This window comes from Strigops habroptila, chromosome 4 (genome assembly GCF_004027225.2).
Source record: "Strigops habroptila isolate Jane chromosome 4, bStrHab1.2.pri, whole genome shotgun sequence".
Lineage (NCBI taxonomy): Eukaryota > Metazoa > Chordata > Aves > Psittaciformes > Psittacidae > Strigops > Strigops habroptila.
In genome coordinates, this window is record NC_046358.1 from 2,117,193 (window position 1) to 2,138,519 (window position 21,327).

Sequence of the window (21,327 nt, forward strand, 5' to 3'; positions counted from 1 at the left end):
TGGGGTGTAAGGAGGGGGACAGGAAGACACAGGGTTCACAGGCATGAGCTTAATACTTTGGGCAGGCAATGGGTGCAACACAATGGGAGCAGCCCCCTCCTCCTGTGCTATGGGGCAGGGGACCCCCATATGTGTGCCCTGTCACCCTGCATAGAGTACTGGCGGGGGGGGGGTTTGGTGGTCCCAGGTTGGTGAGGTGGCAGATGGGGGGGTTCAGATGGGGTCCTCATGGCTGGCAGACACCCCAATTTCCATGTCCCGGGGTGCATTTTGGGTAGCGGGGGGGCTGCAGCACCTCCCGCCACCCCCCTGAGCTCATACATCCGCTGCGTGGGGGCAGGAAGCGCCGTGGGGGCTCCCCCCAGCACAGCTCGTGCTGTAGCATCAGGGACCCGCTCCGGCAGCACCCACAATGGTGAGCGCCCCAAAACCAGGCGGGATGGGACATGGGGTGAATGGGACTGATGGGATGGGATTGGGGGGGCATCCCCCATAATGGGAGTGAGTTGGGGGGGGGGGAAAACCCTTCTCCAGCCTCAGTTTCCCCTGTTAAATCTGGGGGGGTGGGTCCGTTTCATTCCAATTTGGACCCCCCAACCCTCTGGTTGGTGGTGTCCCAGGGGCTGAGGTGGGGGGCAGCAGTTGTGGGTCCTGGGGGCAGATCCCACTCCCACAGTGGGGCTGGGAAGGGGACACACAGTGGGGCCTGGTGGGGCTGGAGCTGTGGGGCAATGGGGGGTAGGTTTGGGGGGGTGAGAGCAGCAGAGTGGGGCTGTGGGTCAGTTTTGGGGTTCAGGGTAACATGATGAGGTTGGGGGCAGGTTGGGGGTGAGGGTAGAATGATGCGGTTGGGGGGCAGGTTGGGCATTCAGGGTAACACGGATTGGGGGGCAGGTTGGGACTAACATAGTGGAGTTTGGAGGGTAATTTGGGCCTTCAGGGCAGCCCAGTGTGGCTGGGGGGGGCAGTTTTGGGGTTCAGCGTAGCATGGTTGGGTTGGGGGGCAGGTTTTTTTGGGGGTGAAAGCAGCACAGTGGGGCTGGAGGGGCAGTTTGGGGGTTCAAAGTAACATGGTTGGGTTGGGGGGTGATGGCCTGGGGTAAAAGAACACGGGGGGCCCCAGACCCATGTAGATGGGGGTGCTATGGGTCTGCATCAGTGCATGAAGGGACCTATGGGGCTGCCGCGGGTCTGTACACAGCAATGGCAGCACCCAGCTCCGCTCCCCATAGCACCCGCAGGTGCTGCAGCACTCGCCGACCGCAGCTTCCCGTCACGGGGCCGGCACCGGCTGGGGACGGGGGGGGACGGGGACGGACGGGTGTCACCTCCATGTCCCACCCTCGGGGACACGCCGCCCTTCACCCCGGCCCTTCCCTGCTTTCCGGGACGGTGCAAACACCCCAGCTCCGGGAATAGCCGGGATGTGTGCCAAGGACACGGCACTGACCCCCCCCACCGCTGCCTTTACCGACAGGCTGGAGCGCGGCCGGGACCGGTGCTGCTGGCGCTGGCCGTGCCCGTGGCCGCGGGGGACCCGGTGGGGAACCGCAGCGACCGGGCAGTGGGTGCGCTGCTGGGGGTCCTGCTGTGCCTTGTGGTGGGGCTGGCCCTGGCCTGGCACCACCTCTGCCGGCTCTCGGCCGGCCGGTACCATCCCAGCCCCATGAGCCGGCGGGCGCTGGAGCGGCTGCGGCAGCGCTGGCATCGGCTGCGGGGACAGCAGGACGCGGTGGCACAAGCCGGGTGTGAGGATGGGGACGTGGCGGAGGAAGGGGACAAGGAGGAAGAGGGGATCGTGTGGAGGCAGGAGCGGCGGATGGAGGAGCAGGAGGAGGAGGAGGAGGAGGAGGAAGAGGAGGAAGAGGCCGAAGAAACCATGAGAGCCGGGGAGAGCCCCCCAAGTGTGGGGCAGGCGGCGGGGGGCAGCGCCGAAGCCCTGCTCAGTGAGCTCCATGCCTTCTCGGGGACGGCAGCGTGGGGGGACGCGCAGCCCAGTGTTACTGCTCTGTGACACCCCAACACTCTGTGACACCCCCTGTGTCCTGTGACACCCCAACACACTGACACCCCAATACCCTGTGGCACCCCCCATGTCCTGTGGCACCCCAGCACCCTGTGACACCCCAACACTCTGTGACACCCCCTGTGTCCTGTGACACCCCAACACACTGACACCCCAATACCCTGTGGCACCCCCCATGTCCTGTGGCACCCCAGCACCCTGTGGCACCCCGACACTCTGTGACACCCCCCTATGCCTTGCGATATCCCCCATGTCCTGTGATACCCCAACACTCTGTGACACCCCAATGCCCTGTGTCACCCCCATGCCCTGTGTCACCCCCATGCCCTGTGATATCCCCCATGCCTTGTGACACCCCAACACACTGACAACCCCGTGCCCTCTGTCACCCCAATAACCTTTGTCACGCCCTTCCATGCCCTCGTGTGACCCCTCCTCCTTCCCGCCCCCAGCGCAGCCTCCTGATTGGCTGCACGGGCGCGGGCACCATGAATGAAAGACTGGCTCTGCCTATTTATGGCTGTCACCCCGAATGGGGGGGCGTGGCTTTGGTGGGAAGTGGGTGGAGCTAAGGGGGCGTGGCCTATAGATATAAGAGGTCCTATGGGAAGGCTGGTGCCTGGGTAAGGGGCGGGGCTTGACAAAGGGGCGGGGCTTGGAGCAGGGGGCGGAGCCTGCCCCTGCCCGGGGGGGCATCGGCTCCCCTGTCTCCCCCCCCATGTGTCCACCCATGTGTCCCCCCCCAGCACAGGACCACCACAGCCTCATCACATCCTTTAATTGCCACACGTCCCCCAGCCGGCCCCCATGGGGACACCGGGGCACCCCAGGGGGGCCCCGCCACCATCCGGGGTACCCCCCCCCATACCCCCAAACCCGGCCCTGCCTGGCAGCACCGTGAGCGGGCAGGGGGCCGTGCTGGGGGGGGGGGGCGGGGGAAGCACAAGCAGCATCAGGGGCCCCCCTGCACCTCATGGGGGGCACCAGGCCCCCACCACCACCATCTCCCCACCCTCCCACCACTACCTGGGCACCCGCCCGCGCCCCCCCTTCTGCTTCTTGGTGCCCCCTGAAGGCTTGATGGGCAGCGGGGCTGTGCCCTCGGGTGGGGGGGGGCAGGCTGGGCCCCAGCTCCATTGGCTCCCCCGTTGCCCCCGGCTTGAAGGCGTCGAAGGGGGAGAACTTCACAGGGCTGGGGGGGACACACACACATGGATAAGGGGTGAATGGGGGTACCCTCAACCCACCCATAGGGGCAACAAGCCCCCTCCATCCTCCTTACCCCCCCACCAATGTCCCCTCATGTCCTGCTTTGAGCCCCCCCCCAGTACCTGACGGGGGTTCGGGGGCTGCTGTTGAGGCGACGTGGGGAGCGCACCTTGGGCTGGAAGGAGAACCCCTCCTTGATGCTCTCCAGCACCGAGGGGGCCACGTAGGTGAAGCCCTGTGAGCAGCGGGGTGTCAGGGTGGGGGGTCCGGGTGCTGGGACCCCCTCCATGCCCCCCCCCCCATCCCATACCAGGAAGGCCTGGTTGGCACTTTCACTGATGGCAGCATCATCGGGGCTGTCGACGGGCGTCTGGCGGGTGAAGCGGGTGTCAAACTGGCTCACATCCTCCTCTGATTGCTGGGGGGGGGCAATGGGGGGACCATGGGTGCTCCCATGGGGCCCCCCAATGTGTGTCCTGCCCACCCTGTCCATCCCATCCCCATCCATACCAGGCATGGTTTGAAGGGGGGGTCCAGCCTGCGGGCCAGCAGGTCATCCCAGTTGATGTGGCGGAAGAAGGGCTGCTTCTGCAGGCAGCAATGGGGGGGGTCAGGCAGCAGGAAAAAGGGGGGGTCCACCTTAAACCCATTCCTCTGCCTGTACCTGCACATCGGCCGCATCACCAGGGCCCCCCCCAACCCGTTGGTTGGGGTTTCTCCTGAGGAACTAGAAGAGGAAAGGGGATGGAATGGGAAATGGGGGGAGATATGTTTTGGTAGGACCTACATAAACAAACCGGGGTGGGTTTTGGGGGGTACCTTCTTGAGGAGGTCCCGTGCGTCGGGTGTCAGATACGGAGGCAACACCAACTTGCCCTTGAGGATCTTATCAATGGTCTTCTTGCGGTTCTCAGCGGTGAAGGGCGGCTGCGAGAGGCACCGGGTGGCGAGGAAGAGCCGGGAAGGCTCCATCTCACCCCAATGGGGACCCCCCCATACCCCTGGGACCCCCCCAAGCCCTAAAACCCCCATGGTTTTCCCCCCAGGAAAGGAAAGAGCAGGAGTGGGACTTGCCGATCCTGTGAGCATGTCGTACATCAAGGCGCCCAGGCTCCACCAGTCCACTGCCCGGTTGTGCCCGCTGCGCACCAGGATCTCGGGGGCCCTTGGGGCGGAAAAAGGGGTCCCTGAGGTGGGAAATGGGGTGGGGGGCACCTTATCCCCCCCTCCCCATCCTCACCCCCCATACATGTACTCAATGGTGCCGCAGAAGGTGTGGGTGACGGCCCCGTCGTGGATGGACTCCTTGCACAGCCCGAAGTCCGTCAGCTTGATGTGGCCTGAGGGAGATGGAGGGGGGGTCTCCAAGGATGTTGACCCTGATGTCAACCTCATAGCATCATAGGATGGTTTGGGTTGGAAAGGACCTTAAGATCATCTAGTTCCAACCCCCCTAATATCCTCAGAGACCCCCCCAAGCTTCTTAAAACCCTCAGAGACCCCCATTAAAGCCCCCAAGCCCACCTTGGCTGTTGAGCATGATGTTCTCCGGCTTGAGGTCGCGGTAGATGATGCCATGGGAGTGCAAGTGGCCCAGTGCCAGCGTGATCTCACTCAGGTAGAAACTGGTGGCGATGGAGGGGGGTGTCTACGAGCAGCGTTGAGGTCCTACCCCCCCCCCCCCCACCTCATTCCATACCCCACATCCCCATCCCTACCAGGCGGTGTCCTCCAGGAAGATTCCCTCGCGCTCCAGCTGCATGAAGAGCTCTCCACCTTCATAAACACACCATGAGTGGGACCCCCTGTGCCATATCCCTTAAGGGGACACCCCCAAACACCACCCCCCCCCCCAATATATACCGCTGAGGCACTCCAGGATGAGGTAGAGCTTGCCGCCCGTCTGGAAGGCGTAGATGAGGTCCACGATGAAGGGATGCTTGACGGCCTCCAGGATGTTCCTCTCGGCCCTCGTGTGCGCCGTGTCCTTGGCGTTGCAGGCGATCTTGGCCTGGGGGGGAGGCGGTGAGCGGGGGCTCCCCGGGGGGGCCGGGGGGGCTGGGGCAGTGCTACCTTCTTCAGGACCTTCATGGCGAAGATCTTCCCCGTGTTGGTGCCCTGCACTTTGCGGACCTGGAACACCTGGAAGGATGGAGAAAGGGAATGGTTGGGGGTGTCATTGGGACCTCAAAAGGGAGGTGTGTGTGTCCCCCCCAGCCCGCTGTGCCCCCCACCTTGCCGTAGCCGCCCTTGCCCAGCACACGGAGCAGCTCAAAGCAGTGGGGCCCGATGTGCTCGGGGCCGTTGTTGACGCTGCTCTCCGAGATCTCGATCTCCTCGTAGTGACCCACTGGCCTGGAGGGAGAAGGGGTGAGAGGGGATGGATCCTGCCTGGACCCCTGCCTGCCCCATGGCCTGCCCCACTGACCACCCCCTGCCTGAATCCCCACTTACTCCAGGCCGTTTCCCCGGGGCTCCAGCTCCATCTCCTGTGGGAGAGAACCCATGGTCAGTGGTGGGAAGGGGACCCATGGCAGGCAGCACCCACAGTAGGCAGCACTCATGGCAGGCAGCACCCATAGTAGGCAGCACCCATGGTAGGCAAGGGACTCATTGCAGGCAGCACCCATGGCAGGCAGCACCCATAGTAGGCAGCACCCATGGTAGGCAAGGGACTCATTGCAGGCAGCACCCGTGGCAGGCAGGGGACTCATTGCAGGCAGCACCCATGGCAGGCAGGGGACCCAAGGTAGGGTGCCCACAGCAGGCAGGCCGTACCCATGGTAGGCGGGGTGCCCATGACAGTGTGGAAGGCAGGGGCCCCATGGCATGTAGGGCACCCATGGCAGGCAGCACCCATGGTAGGCAGGGTGCCTGCAGCAGGATAACAGGCTGGGGACCCATTGCAGGCAGGGGACCCATGGCAGGCAGCACCCATGGCAGGCAGCACCCCTCGCAGGCAGGGTGCCCACAGCAGGGTGGCACTAGGCAGACAGGGGACCCATGACAAGCAGGGGCCCCATGATAGGCAGGGCACCCATGATAGGCAGGGTGCCTGCAGCAGGACAGCAGACAGGGGCCCCATAGAATGTGGGGCACCATGGCAGGCAGGGGACCTATGGCAGGCAGGGACACCAAGGGATATAGAGCATCCATGGCAGATGAGGACCTATTGCAGGCAGGAGACCCATGGCAAGCAGGGCACCCATAGCAGACAGCACCCACAGCAGGCAGCACCCATAGCAGACAGCACCCATAGCAGACAGTACCCATAGCAGACAGCACCCATAGCAGGCAGCATCCACAGCAGGCAGCACCCATGGCAGGCAGCACCCATGGCAAGCAGGGGCCCCACAGCAGGCAGGGGCCCCATGACACGCAGGCAGCACCCATCGCAGAACAGGGCGAGGTGCCCTGCACCGGCCCATCCGGATGTTTTTGGGCTGAGCTGGGCCCTTCCCGATAGGAACCTCCCTCTGCGCGGCCGTACCGGGGGCGCTGGACCGGGACCCCCGTGTCCCCGCTGCCCCGCACCCCGTGTTCCCCCCGTGTGTCCCCGTGTCCCCACCGCCACCCGCTGTCCCCGTCCCCCCTCCCTCAGCCCAACCCCCGGTCCGTCCGTCCGTCCGTCCCGCCGTCCCCAGCACTGAGCGGGCCCCGTTCCCCCCCCGGTCCCCACCGGGTCACGGCACCGCTCACCCCCGCTCCATCCCCTACCCGCGCCCCGCTCCGCACCCGGTCCCGGTGCCCCGCTCCCTGTCCCGATCGCCCCCGATCCCCTCCGGTGCGGGTGCCGGTGCCGGTGCCGCCCCCCGCCCCGCCCCGCTCTCGGCTCACGGCGCCCATCTCCGTCTCGTCGCCGTCGCTGCCCTCCTCGGTCTCCAGGTCGATGTCGAACACCCCCGCCATGACGGCGCCGTTACCGGGACCCCGGCGGGACCCGCCCCGATGGCCCCGCCCCCTTTCCGATAGCCCCGCCCCTCTCCGGTAACCCCGCCCCCCCCGCCCCTCCCGCCACCCGTCGGGGGTACGGGGGAGGTCCCGGTGGGGGGGGGGGGCACACACGGGGGTGGTGCAGGGACAACGACAACGGAGCCAGCGCTGCCGCTCACAGCCTTTACTGCGACCCCCCCGCACCGGGCGTCCGCGTGACGTCATCGGGGGCGCCGTGACGACAGATGAAGGGGAGGGGTGTCCCGGGAGGAGGCGGAGACACCCCCCGCACCCCCCACCCCGAGCACCCCCCGAGGGTTCGTAGGGTAGCGGTGGTGCGGAGGGGGGGGCACGGCGGCGCGTTGCTGTAGGGCGATGGTGTTAGTTGGGGGGCTACGGACTATGTGTTATTGTAGGGTCGCTAGTGGTGGTGTGGGGTCTGGGGCGCTATAGGGGCTGCGTGTTGTTGTAGGGTCGCTACTGTTATTGTAGCGTCTCAAGCACTGTGGGGTTGTGTGTTATTGTAGGGTCGCTACTGGTGGTGTGGGGTCTGGGGTACTATAGGTGCTGTGTGTTATTGTAGGGTTGCTTCTGTTGCTGTAGGGTCTCAGGCGCTATAGGGGCTGTGTATTATTGTAGGGTCTGGGGCACTACAGGTGCTGTGTGTTATTGTAGGGCTGCTACTGTTGCTGTAGGGTCTCAGGCGCTATAGGAGCTGTGTGTTATTGTAGGGTCGCTACTATTATTGTAGAGTCTCAGGCACTGTAGAAGCTGTGTGTTATTGTAGGGTCTCAAGCACTATAGGGCTGTGTGTTGCTGTAGGGTCTCAGACATTATAGTGGCTGTGTATTATTGTAGGGTTGCTACTGTTGCTGTAGGGTCTCAGGCACTGTAGGGCTGTGTGTTATTGTAGGGTCTCAGGCACTATAGAGGCTGTGTGTTATTGTAGGGTCTCAGGCACTATAGGGGCTGTGTGTTATTGTAGGGTCTCAGGCACTATAGGGCTGTGTGTTATTGTAGGGTCTCAGGCACTATAGGGCTGTATGTTATTGTAGGGTCTCAGGCGCTATAGGGGCTGTGTGTTATTGTAGGGTTTCAGGCACTATAAGGGCTGTGTGTTATTGTAGGGTTGCTGAAGTTATTGCAGGGTCTCAGGCACTTACAGGGCCTGTGTGTTATTGCAGGGTCTCAGGCACTACAGGGTTTATGTGTTATTGTAGGGTTGCTAGTGTTGTAGGGTCGCTGGCTCTATAGTGCTGTTTGTTATTGTAGAGTCTTAGGCACTATCGGGGCTGTATTATTGTAGGGTCACTGCTGCTATTGTAGGGTCTCAGGCACTACAGGGCCTGTGTGTTATGGTAGAGACTCGGATACTATAGGAGCTGTGTGTTATTGCAGGGTTGCTGCTGTTATTGTAGGGTCTCTGGTGCTACAAGGCTGTTTGTTATTGTAGAGTCTCAGGCGCTATAGGGGCTATGTATTATTGTAGGGTCACTGCTGTTATTGTAGGGTCTCAGGCACACAGGGACTGTGTATTATTGTAGGGCTGCTATTGTTATTGTAGGGTCTCAGGCGCTATAGGAGCTGTGTGTTATTGTAGGGTCACTACTGTTATTGTAGGGTCTCAGGCACTACAGGGGCTGCGTGTTGTTGTTATTATAGGGTCGCTACTGTTGTTGTAGGGTCTCTGGTGCTACAGGGGCTGTGTGTTATTGTAGGGTCTCAGGCACACAGGGACTATGTGTTATTGTAGGGTCACTAATGTTATTGTAGGGTCTCAGGCACACAGGTTGGGTGTCACTGAGGGTCCCAGGGACCGTGGTGGCCACGTGTCACTGGGGATCCCCGGGGGGGCGTCAGGCAGGTTGCTGACCCCAGGGATGTCCCCACAACACTGTGGGACCCCCGGCTACCCTCCTGTGGGGCAGGATCACTGGTACCGAATCCAGGGTGATGTATAGGGTCCCTGGGGCTGGTTTGTTATTGTAGGGTCTCCCCATGCTGCTTTATTATTATGGGGTGTCCTCTTCAAGGTATGTTATTGTAGGGTCTCCCCACCTCAGTCTGGTACTGTGGGGTCTCCCAATGCTGGTTTGTTATTGCAGGGTCTCCCCCCACTGGTTTGTATTTGTAGGGTCTCCCCATGCTGGTTTGTTATTGTAGGGTCTCCCCATGCTGGTGGGTGTCCCCTGCATGTCCCCTGGCATGGGAGGGACACCAGACCCCACAGCTGGGGGGACAGGGGATGCTGGGGACAGGGCTTGGGGGTGCCAGGGGATGGGGTGCCAGGGCAAGGGATTGGGATCAGGAGAGCCAGGGGATGGGATGCCAGGGGTTGCCATGGGGTGAGGTGCCAGGGCAGGAGACTGGGATCCAGGGTGATGTTGGGGAGCAGGGAATGGGGATGCCAGGGCCTTGGGGGATAGCAGAGGATGGGGTGCCAGGGGGTGGGGTGCTGGGATGGAGTGAGACGCTACGGGATGGGTCACCAGGGCAAGGAATTTGGATCCAGGGGATGTCATGGGGTGCCAGGGGATTGGGTGCCAGGAGGGTGCCATGGGATGGGGTGCCAAATCAGGGGATTGAGATACATGAGAGATGTGAGGGATGTTGGGGAGGAGGGAATAAGGTGCCAGGGCCTTGGGGGATACCAGAGGATGGAGTGCCAGGGGGTGGGATGCCAGGATGGAATGGGCTGCCAGGGAATGAGTCACCAGGGCCGGGAACTTGGAGCCAGGGGAGCCAGGGGACACGATGCCAGGGGATGGAGTGCCAGGGGATCCAGGGGATATTATGGGATGGAATGCTAGAGGATGGGACGCCAGGGGATCCAGGGGATGCCAGGGGGTGGGATGCCAGCAGATTCAGGGAGTGTCATGGGACGGGATGTCATGTGATGGGATGCCAGGCAACGGGATGTCAGGGAATGAGGTGCCAGGGGATGGGATGCCAGGGGATGGTATATCATGGTATATGCTGCTGTGGAGATGCCGGGGTGGCACGGCTGCAGGAGGGGGTACCAGGACAGCGGGTGGGTATCCATCCCCTCCATCCGCTCCATCCCCGCTCCATCCCCGCTGCCTGCCTGCCGCTATTTGAAGTGCGAGAGGAAATGCTCCACCGGGTACCGCGGGGAGTCGATGCCCAGCGCCTGGCACAGCCCCAGCAGGCGCAGACAAGCCTCGGCCCGCGTCTCCCCGGCGCACGCCACGCTCAGACACGGCTCCTCGTACTCTCCGTCCGCCGCCGTCTCCTCGAAGAGCCGGTTGAGGCGGACGAGCCCGCGGCTCTGCAGGTCCCGCAGCGCCTCCAGCGCCCCGCCGGCCCCCAGCACCGCCCCGTGCTCCGAGCCCAGGCACATCACCCCGGCCAAGTGCGTGCGGGGCGCGGGGCTTGCTGGCAGCACCGGCGGCAGCCCCAGCGCCACCAGCACGGCCGCCAGCAGCAGGTCGGCGCCGTACACCTCTCGGATCCAGTCGCGGAGGTAGAACCCCCCCATGCGAGGGTTGATCTCCAGCAAGCGGGGCCCGGCCGGCCCCAGTTTGAGCTCCACGTTGAAGACCCCATCGCGGAGCCCGCAGGCCAGGCAGCACTGCAGGGCTGCCCGGACGAGCTGCGCCTGCCGGTCCGCGGGCAGGCAGGACGGGAGGCAGGCGGCGGTCTCCAGGAAGGCGGGCAGGCGTGTGGGGCCGTTGTCGGACACCCATGCGCCCATCAAGCGCCCTTCGAAGACCACCAAGTCAACGTCGTGCTCGGTGCCGGGGACATACTCCATCAGCAGCATGGCGTTCCCCCATCCCAACCCGATGCCGGGGTGATCGGCATCATCCCGCAGGTCGCGCCAGAGCCGGGCGGCGTGTTCATGGCACTGCTCGGGGCTTTCCACCAACCTCACCCCGACGGCGCCAGCCCCGAACTCCAGTTTGGCTACGGCGGGGAAGGGCACGGCTCCGGCCGCCCGCTCCACGTCCCCATGGCTCTGCAGCCGGTGGCAGGGCACGGCGAAGGCGGCCGGTGCCGGGCGGCCGCGGTGGCAGCGCTGGAGATGCTGGTGTGTGCGGCTCTTCTGCTTGGCCACACGGACGGCGGCGGGGGGGCTGGAGCGCAGCCCTAAGCGCTGGCACACCAGTGCCGCCAGCACCACGCAGTCATCCCAGTAGGAAAGGCAGGCGTGGGGCTGCAGCCCCCGGGAGCGCAGCAGCTCCGTCACCCGCTCCGCATGCTCCTCATCCCGCCGGTGTTCCCGGCTGTCGTAAGGAAGGAAGGTCTCCACCAGCCCCGCTGCGAAGTGCTCCGGGTCTGACTCGACCAAGTGGATCTGTGTCCCCAAAGAGGTGTTGTCTTATGAGGGGGATACCCCCAAATACACCCATTGGGACAGTGTGGCACCCAGCGTTCACTCTGAAGCCTACTGATGGCAGCGCGCCCCAGCGGCACCCCCACCTCCTCACCCTCAATCCATAGTCACGGGCAGCATCCCAGACGAAGCTCTTGCTGACACCACCAGCGCCGATGAGCAGGATGTCCTTGCCCTCAACGAGGTGACACTGCGCCCGGTGCAGCATGGCCTCGGCCAGCAGCCGGGGGGTGTCACCGTGGGGCTGCCCCACGGCGCGCCCCATGGCCTCGGCCAGCAGGCAGGTCTCCAGACACCGCTGGCTGTTGGTGGACAGGACCACCAGCTCCAGGGTGTCATCCACGCATGCCAGCAAGAAGTCCACGCCTGGGGATGAGGACGGGGACACGGTGCTCAGTGATGCCACCACCGCCATGGGGTGTCCCCCTCCGTGTCCCCACACTCACCCATGATGTCGGTGTGGGCACGGGCACCGCCGCGCTGCTCGGGGCTCAGCTCGGCCTCGGTGGCCAGGACAGCGGCCATGGTAGCCTCGGCGGCCACCTGCAGGCGCTTGGCCAGGGCCTGGCGCTGCCCGGGGGCCACCACCCCCCAGTGCTGCAGGCTGGAGTCCAGCCCCTGCGGCAGCGCTGCACCATGATGCACCGGTGCTTCCGCGCGCCCCATGGCGCAGGAGACCTGTGGGGACACGGAGTGTCACCCCATAGACTGGGGGCATGCAGGGACAACAGGGCACGAGGACATGATCGAGGCATGGGGACATGGATGGCCACCGTAGAATGGGGACATACAGGGATACCAGGGCATGGAGATGTGACCAAGGCACTGGGACATGAGGTGTCACCCCATAGACTGGGGGCATGCAGGGATAACAGGGCATGGGGATGTGATCAAGACATGAGGACATGGGGTGTTATCTTATAGACTGGGGACACACAGGAACAACAGGGCATGGGGACATGGATGGCCACCACAGCCTGGAGACATGCAGGGGCAACAGGGCACGGGGATGTGATCAAGGCATGGGGACATGGATGGCCACCATAGCCTGGGGGCACAAAGGTCCACCAATACATGGGGACATGGACGGCCACCACAATCTAGGGACACTCAGGACCACCAATGCTTGGGGACATGGATGGGCACCATAATCTATAGGCATGCAGGGCCACCAACACTTGGGGACATGACTAAGGCATGGGGACATGGATGGCCACCATCACCTGGGGACACACAGGGCCATCAAGATACGGGGACGTGAATAGCCACCATAATCTATGGACATGCAGGGCCACTATGGCACGGGGACATGACCAAAGCATGGGGACACGAATGGCCACCATAGCCTGGGGTCACCCAGGGCCACCGAGCCATGTGTCCACTTGCCCCCACCCCATTCCCTGGTGGTTCACCCCTACCCCCCCGCAGCAGAGGGCCCGGTGCCAGTGTGCCCGTACCTGGCAGAGCTGGGGCCGGTCCCCCCAGGACCTGCAGACGAGGGTGCAGATGCGCAGGGCCATGGGCAGCCGTGGGGCTGGGCTGCCTGGGGGGCGAGGGGCAGGGCAGGCACCGCCGCACGGGGACGGGGGTCCCTGCCCGACCCCCCCCCACCCCGCCGTGGCTCCTGGCACCCCGGGTGGCACCGCGCTGGTGGCCCTGGGCAACCCCAACCCTGGGGTCCAGCCTGGCCACTGTCACCCCCAGCCCCATGGGGCTGCAAGGGGTCAGAGGTGGTCACCCCAACACCCTGCCCTGATATGGGGGCCCATGGGGGTCCAGGGTGGCCACCTTACCCCTTACCCCAGGTCACCATAGGGGTCCAGACTGACCTTCTCCCCCAACCCTAGAGCACCATGGGGGTCCAATGTGGCCACCTTCCACCCCCACCATCACCCCAGACCACTATGGGGGTCCAGTGTCACCACCTTCCCCCCAACCTCAGGGCACCATAGGGGTCCAGGGTGACCTTCTTCCCCCCGCCACTATCACCCAGGGCACTATGGGGGTGCAGGGTGACCTTCCCCCCAACCCCATACCACTATGGGGGTCCAGTGTGGCCACATTACCCCCCTACCCCAGGGCACCATAGGGATCCAATGTGGCCACCTTCCCCCCACCCCACCACCACCCCAGGGGACTTTGGGGGTCCAGGGTGACCTTCTTCCCCCCCCCCCCATCACCCCAGGGCACCATAGGGGTCCAGTGTCACCATCTTCCCCCCAACCTCACAGCACTATGGGGGTCCAGCATGGCCACCTTCATACCCTACCCCAGTAGCCCCAAAAGTTGGGTGCCCCAATGGCCACCCGCCATCCATCCCATGAGGGGATGGGCGCCCATCCCGCAAGGACCCAGGGGATGGCCAATGCTGGTGACGGGGACCCAGAGGGACCCAGAGGGGCCCGGGGGGGGGGTGTCCCTTCCCTCCCACCCTAGGGTGGCGGGCGCCCGAGCTCGGGGGTCTTACGTGGGGGGGGCTCGGGCAGGCGGGCGGTGGGCACCAGCGCCTCCAGCAAGACGCTGTCGTCGTCCCGCAGCGCCCGGAGCCGCGCACCCACCGCCTGCGCCACCGCGGCCCCCTCCGCCTTGCCGTGGGTGCTGCGGGTGCCCGAGCCGCGCCAGCGCCACCCCGCGGGCCGCACCGCCACCTGCGGGCACCGCATAGCACCCATAGCACCCCATAGCACCCATAGCACCCCATAGCACCGGTATCACCCCCGTGTGTCCCCCCATCACCTGCGGGCACCCCGTGTCACCCCATGGCTGCCATCCCCACCACCTACATGTGTCACCCCACCACTTTCACCCCAACAGCCACCCCATTGCATGGGTGTCGTTGTCACCCGGTGTCCCCAGTGACACCCCACTGGTCTGTGACCCACACATGCTCCTGAATACCCCAATCATACCAGTGAAACCCACATCCTCCCTGTGCCCCACAAGTCCCTCCCCATGTCGCTACCATGCCCCCCATGTCCCACCATGCCCATGACGCTCACATCTCCCCCACAGCCCACCATGCCCGTGACCTCCATGTCCCTACTGTGCCCCATGGGTACCCCCACACTCCCCACATGCCCGTGACCATAACTTCCACACTCCAGCTGTGCCCTATGGGTGTCCCCCATGTCCCCCCATGCCCATGACCCTCATATCTCCCTCATGCCCCTCCCTGCCCATGGACCCCCATGTCCCTATCATGCCCCATGGGTGCCCCACCATGCCCATGACCCTGATACAACCCCTCCGTGCCCTATGGGTGCTCCCATACCTCACCATGACCATGACCCCCATATCCCTACTGTGCCCCACATGTCCCTGCCCGTGTCCCCACCGTGCCCCATGGGATGCCCACACCCCAGCATGTCTACGACCCCCCTATTTCCCCCATACTCCACATGTCCCTGCCCATGTCCCCCCCATGCCCCCAGGGACAACCATGCCCATGCCCTCCATGTCCCCTCTGTGCCCCCATGTCCTTGCCCACGTCCCCACCAGGTCCCATGGGTGCCCCCACACCCTACCATGCCCCTGACCCCCACATCCTCCCTCTGCCCCACATGTCCTCACCATGCCCATGACCCTGACCCCCACACCCCAGCCATGCCCCATGGGTGCCCCACACCCCCCACCATTCCCATACCCCCCACATCCCCCCTATACCCCATACATCCCCCCCATATACCCACCTGTCCATACTGCTCCATATCAGACCCCCCCAGGAAGGCTCCCACCTCCTCCTGCACCAGGCGCTCCGTGTCCGGGGTATCCTCCATCCACACCAGCTTCACCCCGGGGACCCCCATCCCTGGGGGCAGGTCCCCGCGCCGGGACCCCCGCACGAAGGCCGTGGTGGGGGGCACGGCCAGGCCCGCGCGCGCCGCCAGCACCCACCGGGCGAGCAACGGGTCCTCAAGCCGGCGGGTGAGCGGCACCGACCCCCCCGTGGGGCAGTCGAGGTCCCGGGTGAGCTCCGACACCCACCCCCCCTCGGACCCCCCCATTCTATAGGTCCCTGTCACGTAGTTGGCCTGGCGCGGGGGGGTGAAGGTCTCCAGGGCGCTGTGACCCCCCGTCTTGAAGGAGACCCCCCGGGACAGCAGCAGGGACCAGGCACCGGGGGATGTCTCTGAGGGTACCCGGGTGGCCCATGTGGGTGACAGGCACAGCACCATGGCACCTATGGGGGGGGCAGGGGTATGGGCAGCGCGTTGGCATCGGCACCCTGACCATTGGGGTAAAGGGGGCACCCATCCGGGTAAAGATAAGGCGGGGGGGGGGTGATGCTGCGGCTGCCCCCCAGCACCATGGGGTAGTGATGCTGGGGTGTCATGGGGTTAATGGGGCTGTAGTGGTAATGATGCTGGGGTGTAATAGGGGTTAGATATAGGGCAGGGGGGTGGCAAAGGGGGCACCCATCCAGGAAAGGAGGATAAGGGGATGGGGTGATGCTGCGGCTGCCCTGGGTAGTGATACTGGGGTGTAATAGGGGTTAGATGTGGGGCAGGGGGGGCTGGTAAAGGGGGCACCCATCCAGGTAAGGAGGATAAGGGAATGGGGTGATGCTGCGGCTGCCCCACAGCACCCTGGGGTGGGATTTGATGGGGACACTGGTGTGTAATGGGGTTAATGGGGCTGCGGATGTGGGGCAGGGGGGGCTCTGCCTCAGTTTCCCTCCTGGTAACACAGGGGAATGCCTTGGTGTGGGGTTTGGTGGGACATGGGGAGAAGCTGCTGTGGGTTCTCTGCTGTCTCGTATAGGGTGGGGATGAGGGGCCGGGACCCACCTGGGCAGCGGGTGCCCCCCTCCAGCAGGACGGGCAAGAAGGTGCTGGGGGAGCCCAGGATGCAAACGGTCATATCCAGGGGGCCGAATCCTGCCAGGGACGGGGGGGTCAACAGCACCAGAATGGGGACACCATGGTCACCCTGCCCTTGGCACCCCCATGTCCCCCCATTGGCACCCTTGTCCCTGTCCTCCCCATGTCCCCCCCTTGCCACCCTTGTCCCTGTCACCCAGTGTCCCCCCATGGCCACCCTTGTCCCTGTCACCCCCATGTCCCCCCCTTGCCACCCTTGTCCCTGTCACCCAGTGTCCCCCCATGGCCACCCTTGTCCCTGTCACCCCCATGTCCCCCCATTGCCCCCCCGTCCCTGTCATCCCCATGTGCCCCCATTGCCACCCTTGTCCCTGTCACCCAGTGTCCCCCCATGGCCACCCTTGTCCCTGTCCCCCCCTGTCCCCCCATTGCCACCCCTGTCCCTGTCCCTCCCAAGTCCCCGTTCCCTTCCTTATCCCTGTCCCCTCCATGTCCCCATTCCCCACCCTTGTCCCTGTCCCCCCCATGTCCCCATTCCCCGCCTTGTCCCTGTCCCCTCCATGTCCCCCCATTGCCACCCTTGTCTCTGTCCCCCCTATGTCCCCATTGCCCCCCTTTTTCCTGTCCCCCCCACGTCCCCCCATTGCCCCCCTTTTTCCTGTCCCCCCCACGTCCCCCCATTGCCCCCCTTGTCCCTGTCACCCCTCTGTCCCCATTGCCCCCCTTGTCCCTGTCACTCCCATGTCCCCATTGCCCCCCTTGTCCCTGTCACCTCACGTCCCCCCATTGCCCCCCTGTGCCCCCATCCCCACCCGTGCAGGGCTCTGCGGATCGATCCACCGTGCGGGGCAGCCCCTCCTGGCGCAGCGCGCTCTGGAGCTGCTCGTAGGCGCGGGTGGCCCCGTCGCTGTCGCCGCTGTCCTCGGGCCCGTCGCCACCGGGAATCTCGTCCTCCCGCCAGCCCGGGCTCAGCGCCTCGGGCCCGGCCCACGCCGGGTCCTGCGAGACCGGAGCCGGCTCCGCGCTCGTCTGGTCCTGCGAGAGCTGCGGGAGCAGAGACCGGGCTGGAACCGGGCTGGAATGGGGCTGGAATGGGGCTGGAATGGGCTGGAATGGGGCTGGCATGGGGCTGGAATGGACTGGAATGGGCTGGAATGGGCTAGAATGGGGCTGGAATGGGCTAATAGGTTGGGATGGGACTGGAATGGGCTGGAATGGGGCTGGAATGGGCTGGAATGGGCAAATAGGTTGGGATGGGGCTGAAATGGGCAAATAGGTCGGGATGGGGCTGGAATGGGCTAAGGAGCTGGAATGGGGCTAGAACGGGGCTAATGGGCTGGTATGGGGCTGGCATGAACTAATAGGTTGGGATGGCGCTGGTCTGGGCTGGAATGGGGCTGGAATGGACTGGAATGGGCTAGAATGGGCTGGAATGGGCAAATAGGTTAGGATGGGGCTGGCACAGGGCTAATGGGTTGCCATGGGGCTGGCATGGGGCTGGAATGGGTTAATGGGTTGGGATGGGATGGGTATGGGGCTGGAATAGGATAAGGGGCTGCCTTGGGGCTGTCACAGGGCTGGCATGGGGCTGGCATAGGGCCAATGGGTTGGTATGGTGCTGGCATGGGACTACCATAGGGATAATGGGTTGGCATGGGGCTAGTTTGGGGTGGTATGGGGGCACTGGGCTGGTATGGGGCTAAGGCAATGGCATGGGGCTGGTACAGTGCTGGCATAGGGCTAATGGATTGGGATAAGGCTGGCATGGGGCTAAGGTGTTGGCATGGGGCTAAGGAGCTGGAATGGGGCTGGCACGGGTCTGGAATGGGCTAATGGGTTGGCATGGGGCTGGCACGGAGCTAATGGGTTGACATGGGGTTGGCCTGGGGCTAACATGGAGCTAATGGTTTGGCACAGGGCTGGTATGGGGCTAACGTGTTAAGCATGGGGTTGGTGCAGGGCTGGCACGGGGCTGGATTAGGGTAATGGATTGGGATGGAGCTGGCATGGGACTAGCATGGGGCTAATGTTTTGGCATGGGGTTGGCACAGGGCTGGAATGGGGCTGGCATGGTCCTGAGGGGATGACATGGAGCTGGCATGAGGGGATGACATGGAGCTGGCATGTTGGCATGGGTCTAGCACAGGGCTAAGGTGTTGGCATGTGGCTGGCACGGGGTTGCCATTGGGCTAAGGGGTTGGTACAGGACTGGCATGTGGCTGGCAAAGGGTTGCCATGGGGCTGCCATGAGGCTACCATGGGTCTAAGGGGCTGGCTTAGGACTGGAATGGGGCCGTGGGACTGGCAGGAGACTGCCATAGGGCTCCCATGGGGCTGCCATGGGGTTAAGAGGCTGGCACAGGGTTGGCATGGGGCTAACTGTTTGCAATGGAGCTGGCATGGGACCAGCATGGGGGGCTGGCATAAAACTGCAATGGGGCTAATGGGTTGACACGGGGCTGGCCCATGGGGCTGGCATGGGGCTAAGGGGCTGGCATGAGGTTGGCACAGCACTGACGTGGGCTAATGGGTTGCAATGGGGCTGGCATCAGGCTGAAGTGTTGACATGGGGCTGGGACAGGGTTGACACAGGGCTAAGGGGATGGCATGGGGTTGCCATGGGGCTAAGGGGCTGGCACAGGGGCTGGCACACGGCCGGAGTGGGGCTGGCATGGAGCTGATGTGGGTCTGCCATGGGTCTGAGGGGCCGGGCCGGGCACTGGGCTCAGCGCCACCGCCTCGGGGACACGGGGCAGTGCCAGCCGCCGGGGCCACCGGCTCCCGGACAAAGCGGCCCCTTGTCCCCGCGGGGTCACGCGGCGGGTGGGCACAGCGTTCCCGCGGCACTGCCCGGCACCACCGGCGCTCACCGGGGCCGTTCCCATGGGACGGGGCCCCCACCTCCGCCCGGACCCCCCCCCCGGGGCCACTCACCATCCTGGGGACCGAGGGGCTGCAAGAGACAGATGGGCAAGAGACCGAGGGGCTGCAAGAGACAGTCAATGCGGGGCTTTGGGGACCTGCCCCAGCACCACCACCCCCAGCGCCGGGGATACCCGCCCCCCCCCAGGGCCAGGCACCCTCCTTGGGACTCCAATTGGTGACCCCAGGTTGTCCCCTCCGTGACACCGGCTGAGCCCGAGCTGGGATTAGTGTAATCCCACATCAGCTCAGCACGATTGGGGGCAACCTCGAGGTGCCAGGCTGGCCTTGGGGGCACGGACACAAGTATAGAGGACCCTCTCCCTGCCATGGGGTGCCTCATATCCCAGCTGGTGCCGGGGCATAGGGGGAAACTGAGGCACGGAGTGGAGCGGTGCACCCATCCAGGCTCCCCCCAGCCCTGCTCCTATAGCCCCATAGAGAGGGCAGCACCCTAGGGACCACGGGGAGGGTGTCCCCATGAGGTGACAGGATTAGGGTCCCCTGCCCACCACTGAGCACCCACCACATCAAGGACCCCCCACGACCCACACATGGGGCAGCCACAGGGGGGTCCCCGCTGACCCGGTGCCCCCCTCCCCAGCTGGGGCCCACCCCGTGCCCCCTCCATGCCCATCCTTGGGGTGTCCCTGCCGTCCCGCAGCCGGTCCCCAGTACCTCGGGGTGGGAGCCGTGGCCGGAGAGCGCGCAGGGGCCGAAGGCTCGGGGACGCCTGGCGCAGGGGACACGGGTCAGCGCTGCCCTTTAAACCCCCCCGGCCCCGTGCCCGGGATTAGGGGGTGGCAGGGGACACAGCGGGTGGCACAGAGCCCCATTGTCCCCTCAGCCCGAGCCACGCTCGGACCCTTGTCCCCGTCCCCTCCCGCAGCGGGACCTGGGGTGTCCCTGTGTGTCCCCCCGGAGCCGCTGCCCGGCCGCACGTCCCCCGGTCCGGCGCCAGCTGCCCGCGGCGTCACCGGCACCGTCACCCGCGGGCACCGAGCCACCGGCGCGGCCACCCGCAGCCGCCCCGGGGACGTGGCACCCCGGCCGTGGCACACGCGTGGCACACGCCATGGTCACGGGCACCCCCTGTGCGCCGCGTGCGTGCTGTGGCACCCCGGGCACACGCACATGTATGTGCGTGCAGATGTGCGCGCAGACACGCGTGCACATGCAGACACAGGCATGCACACACATGCATGTGTGTGTATACGCGGATAACAGGCACAGGCACATGTGTGCGCACACAGACATGCCTACACATGCACACATGCACGCACACATGCGTGCACATGCAGGCACACAGGCGTGCGCACACATGTATACAGGCACAAACATGCATACACGCATGCATGCGTACATGCACACACAGGCGTGCACGCACACACAGGCATGCACGCACACATGCAGTCACGTATGTGCACACACATGTGCACAGATATGCACACGCAGCCATGCAGAGACACGCATGCACATACAGGCATGCACACATGTAGACACAAACGCGTACACATACACATGCATGCACATACACATGCACATACATGTGTGTGCACATGCACACAAAAACAAGCATGCACACACACATGCACATAGACACAAACATGCATACACATGCAAATAGACACAAACATGCTCACACATGCAAATACACACAAACATGCACACACATGCATGCACACATGCACACAGTCCTGCACACACAAACAGGCACGCACATGCACACACATGCATGCACACACAGACATGCCTACACACACACGTGCACATGCAAGCAGACACAAACCAACACACATGTACACACATGAACACATATGCACATACACATGCATACAGACACAAACATGCACACACATGCACACACATGTACACACACATGCACATCCCCGGTCCCGGATCCCGCCGCTCCTGCACCCCTGTTCCAGCACCAGCACCCCCAAATAGCACCCCGACCCCCCGTACTCCCCGGATCCCCCCACTTCCACCCACCGGCGTCGGTCTGTCGGTCGGTGGGTCTGTCGGTGGGTCTGTCGGTGGGTCTGTCGGTGGGTCTGTGG

At 64.4% G+C, this 21,327-nt stretch overlaps 3 protein-coding genes across 3 annotated transcripts; 1 reads left to right on the top strand and 2 right to left on the bottom strand.

Annotated features, from left to right (window-relative positions):
- The first annotated feature begins 365 nt into the window (after window positions 1-365).
- On the top strand, window positions 366-2,518 carry PTPRCAP (protein tyrosine phosphatase receptor type C associated protein). Its single transcript, XM_030483741.1, has 2 exons — window positions 366-415; window positions 1,478-2,518. The coding sequence occupies exons 1-2, from the start codon at window positions 413-415 to the stop codon at window positions 2,012-2,014; spliced, it is 540 nt and encodes a 179-aa protein (XP_030339601.1). The 5' UTR covers window positions 366-412; the 3' UTR covers window positions 2,015-2,518.
- Window positions 2,519-3,048: 530 nt separating this feature from the next.
- On the bottom strand, window positions 3,049-9,069 carry RPS6KB2 (ribosomal protein S6 kinase B2). Its single transcript, XM_030483744.1, is given in 16 exon segments — window positions 3,049-3,141; window positions 3,143-3,218; window positions 3,358-3,470; window positions 3,546-3,653; window positions 3,746-3,823; window positions 3,900-3,962; window positions 4,055-4,162; window positions 4,310-4,400; window positions 4,485-4,575; window positions 4,760-4,860; window positions 4,954-5,011; window positions 5,099-5,246; window positions 5,309-5,377; window positions 5,470-5,590; window positions 5,690-5,724; window positions 7,073-9,069. Coding segments are annotated over 16 exon segments (1,674 nt in total). The 5' UTR covers window positions 7,394-9,069.
- Window positions 9,070-9,159: 90 nt separating this feature from the next.
- CARNS1 (carnosine synthase 1) lies at window positions 9,160-16,390 on the bottom strand. Its single transcript, XM_030483742.1, has 7 exons — window positions 16,313-16,390; window positions 15,215-15,705; window positions 13,993-14,173; window positions 12,983-13,068; window positions 11,972-12,203; window positions 11,620-11,891; window positions 9,160-11,486 (listed from the first exon to the last, which is right to left on the bottom strand). The coding sequence occupies exons 1-7, from the start codon at window positions 16,383-16,385 to the stop codon at window positions 10,260-10,262; spliced, it is 2,562 nt and encodes an 853-aa protein (XP_030339602.1). The 5' UTR covers window positions 16,386-16,390; the 3' UTR covers window positions 9,160-10,259.
- Window positions 16,391-21,327: the final 4,937 nt, after the last annotated feature.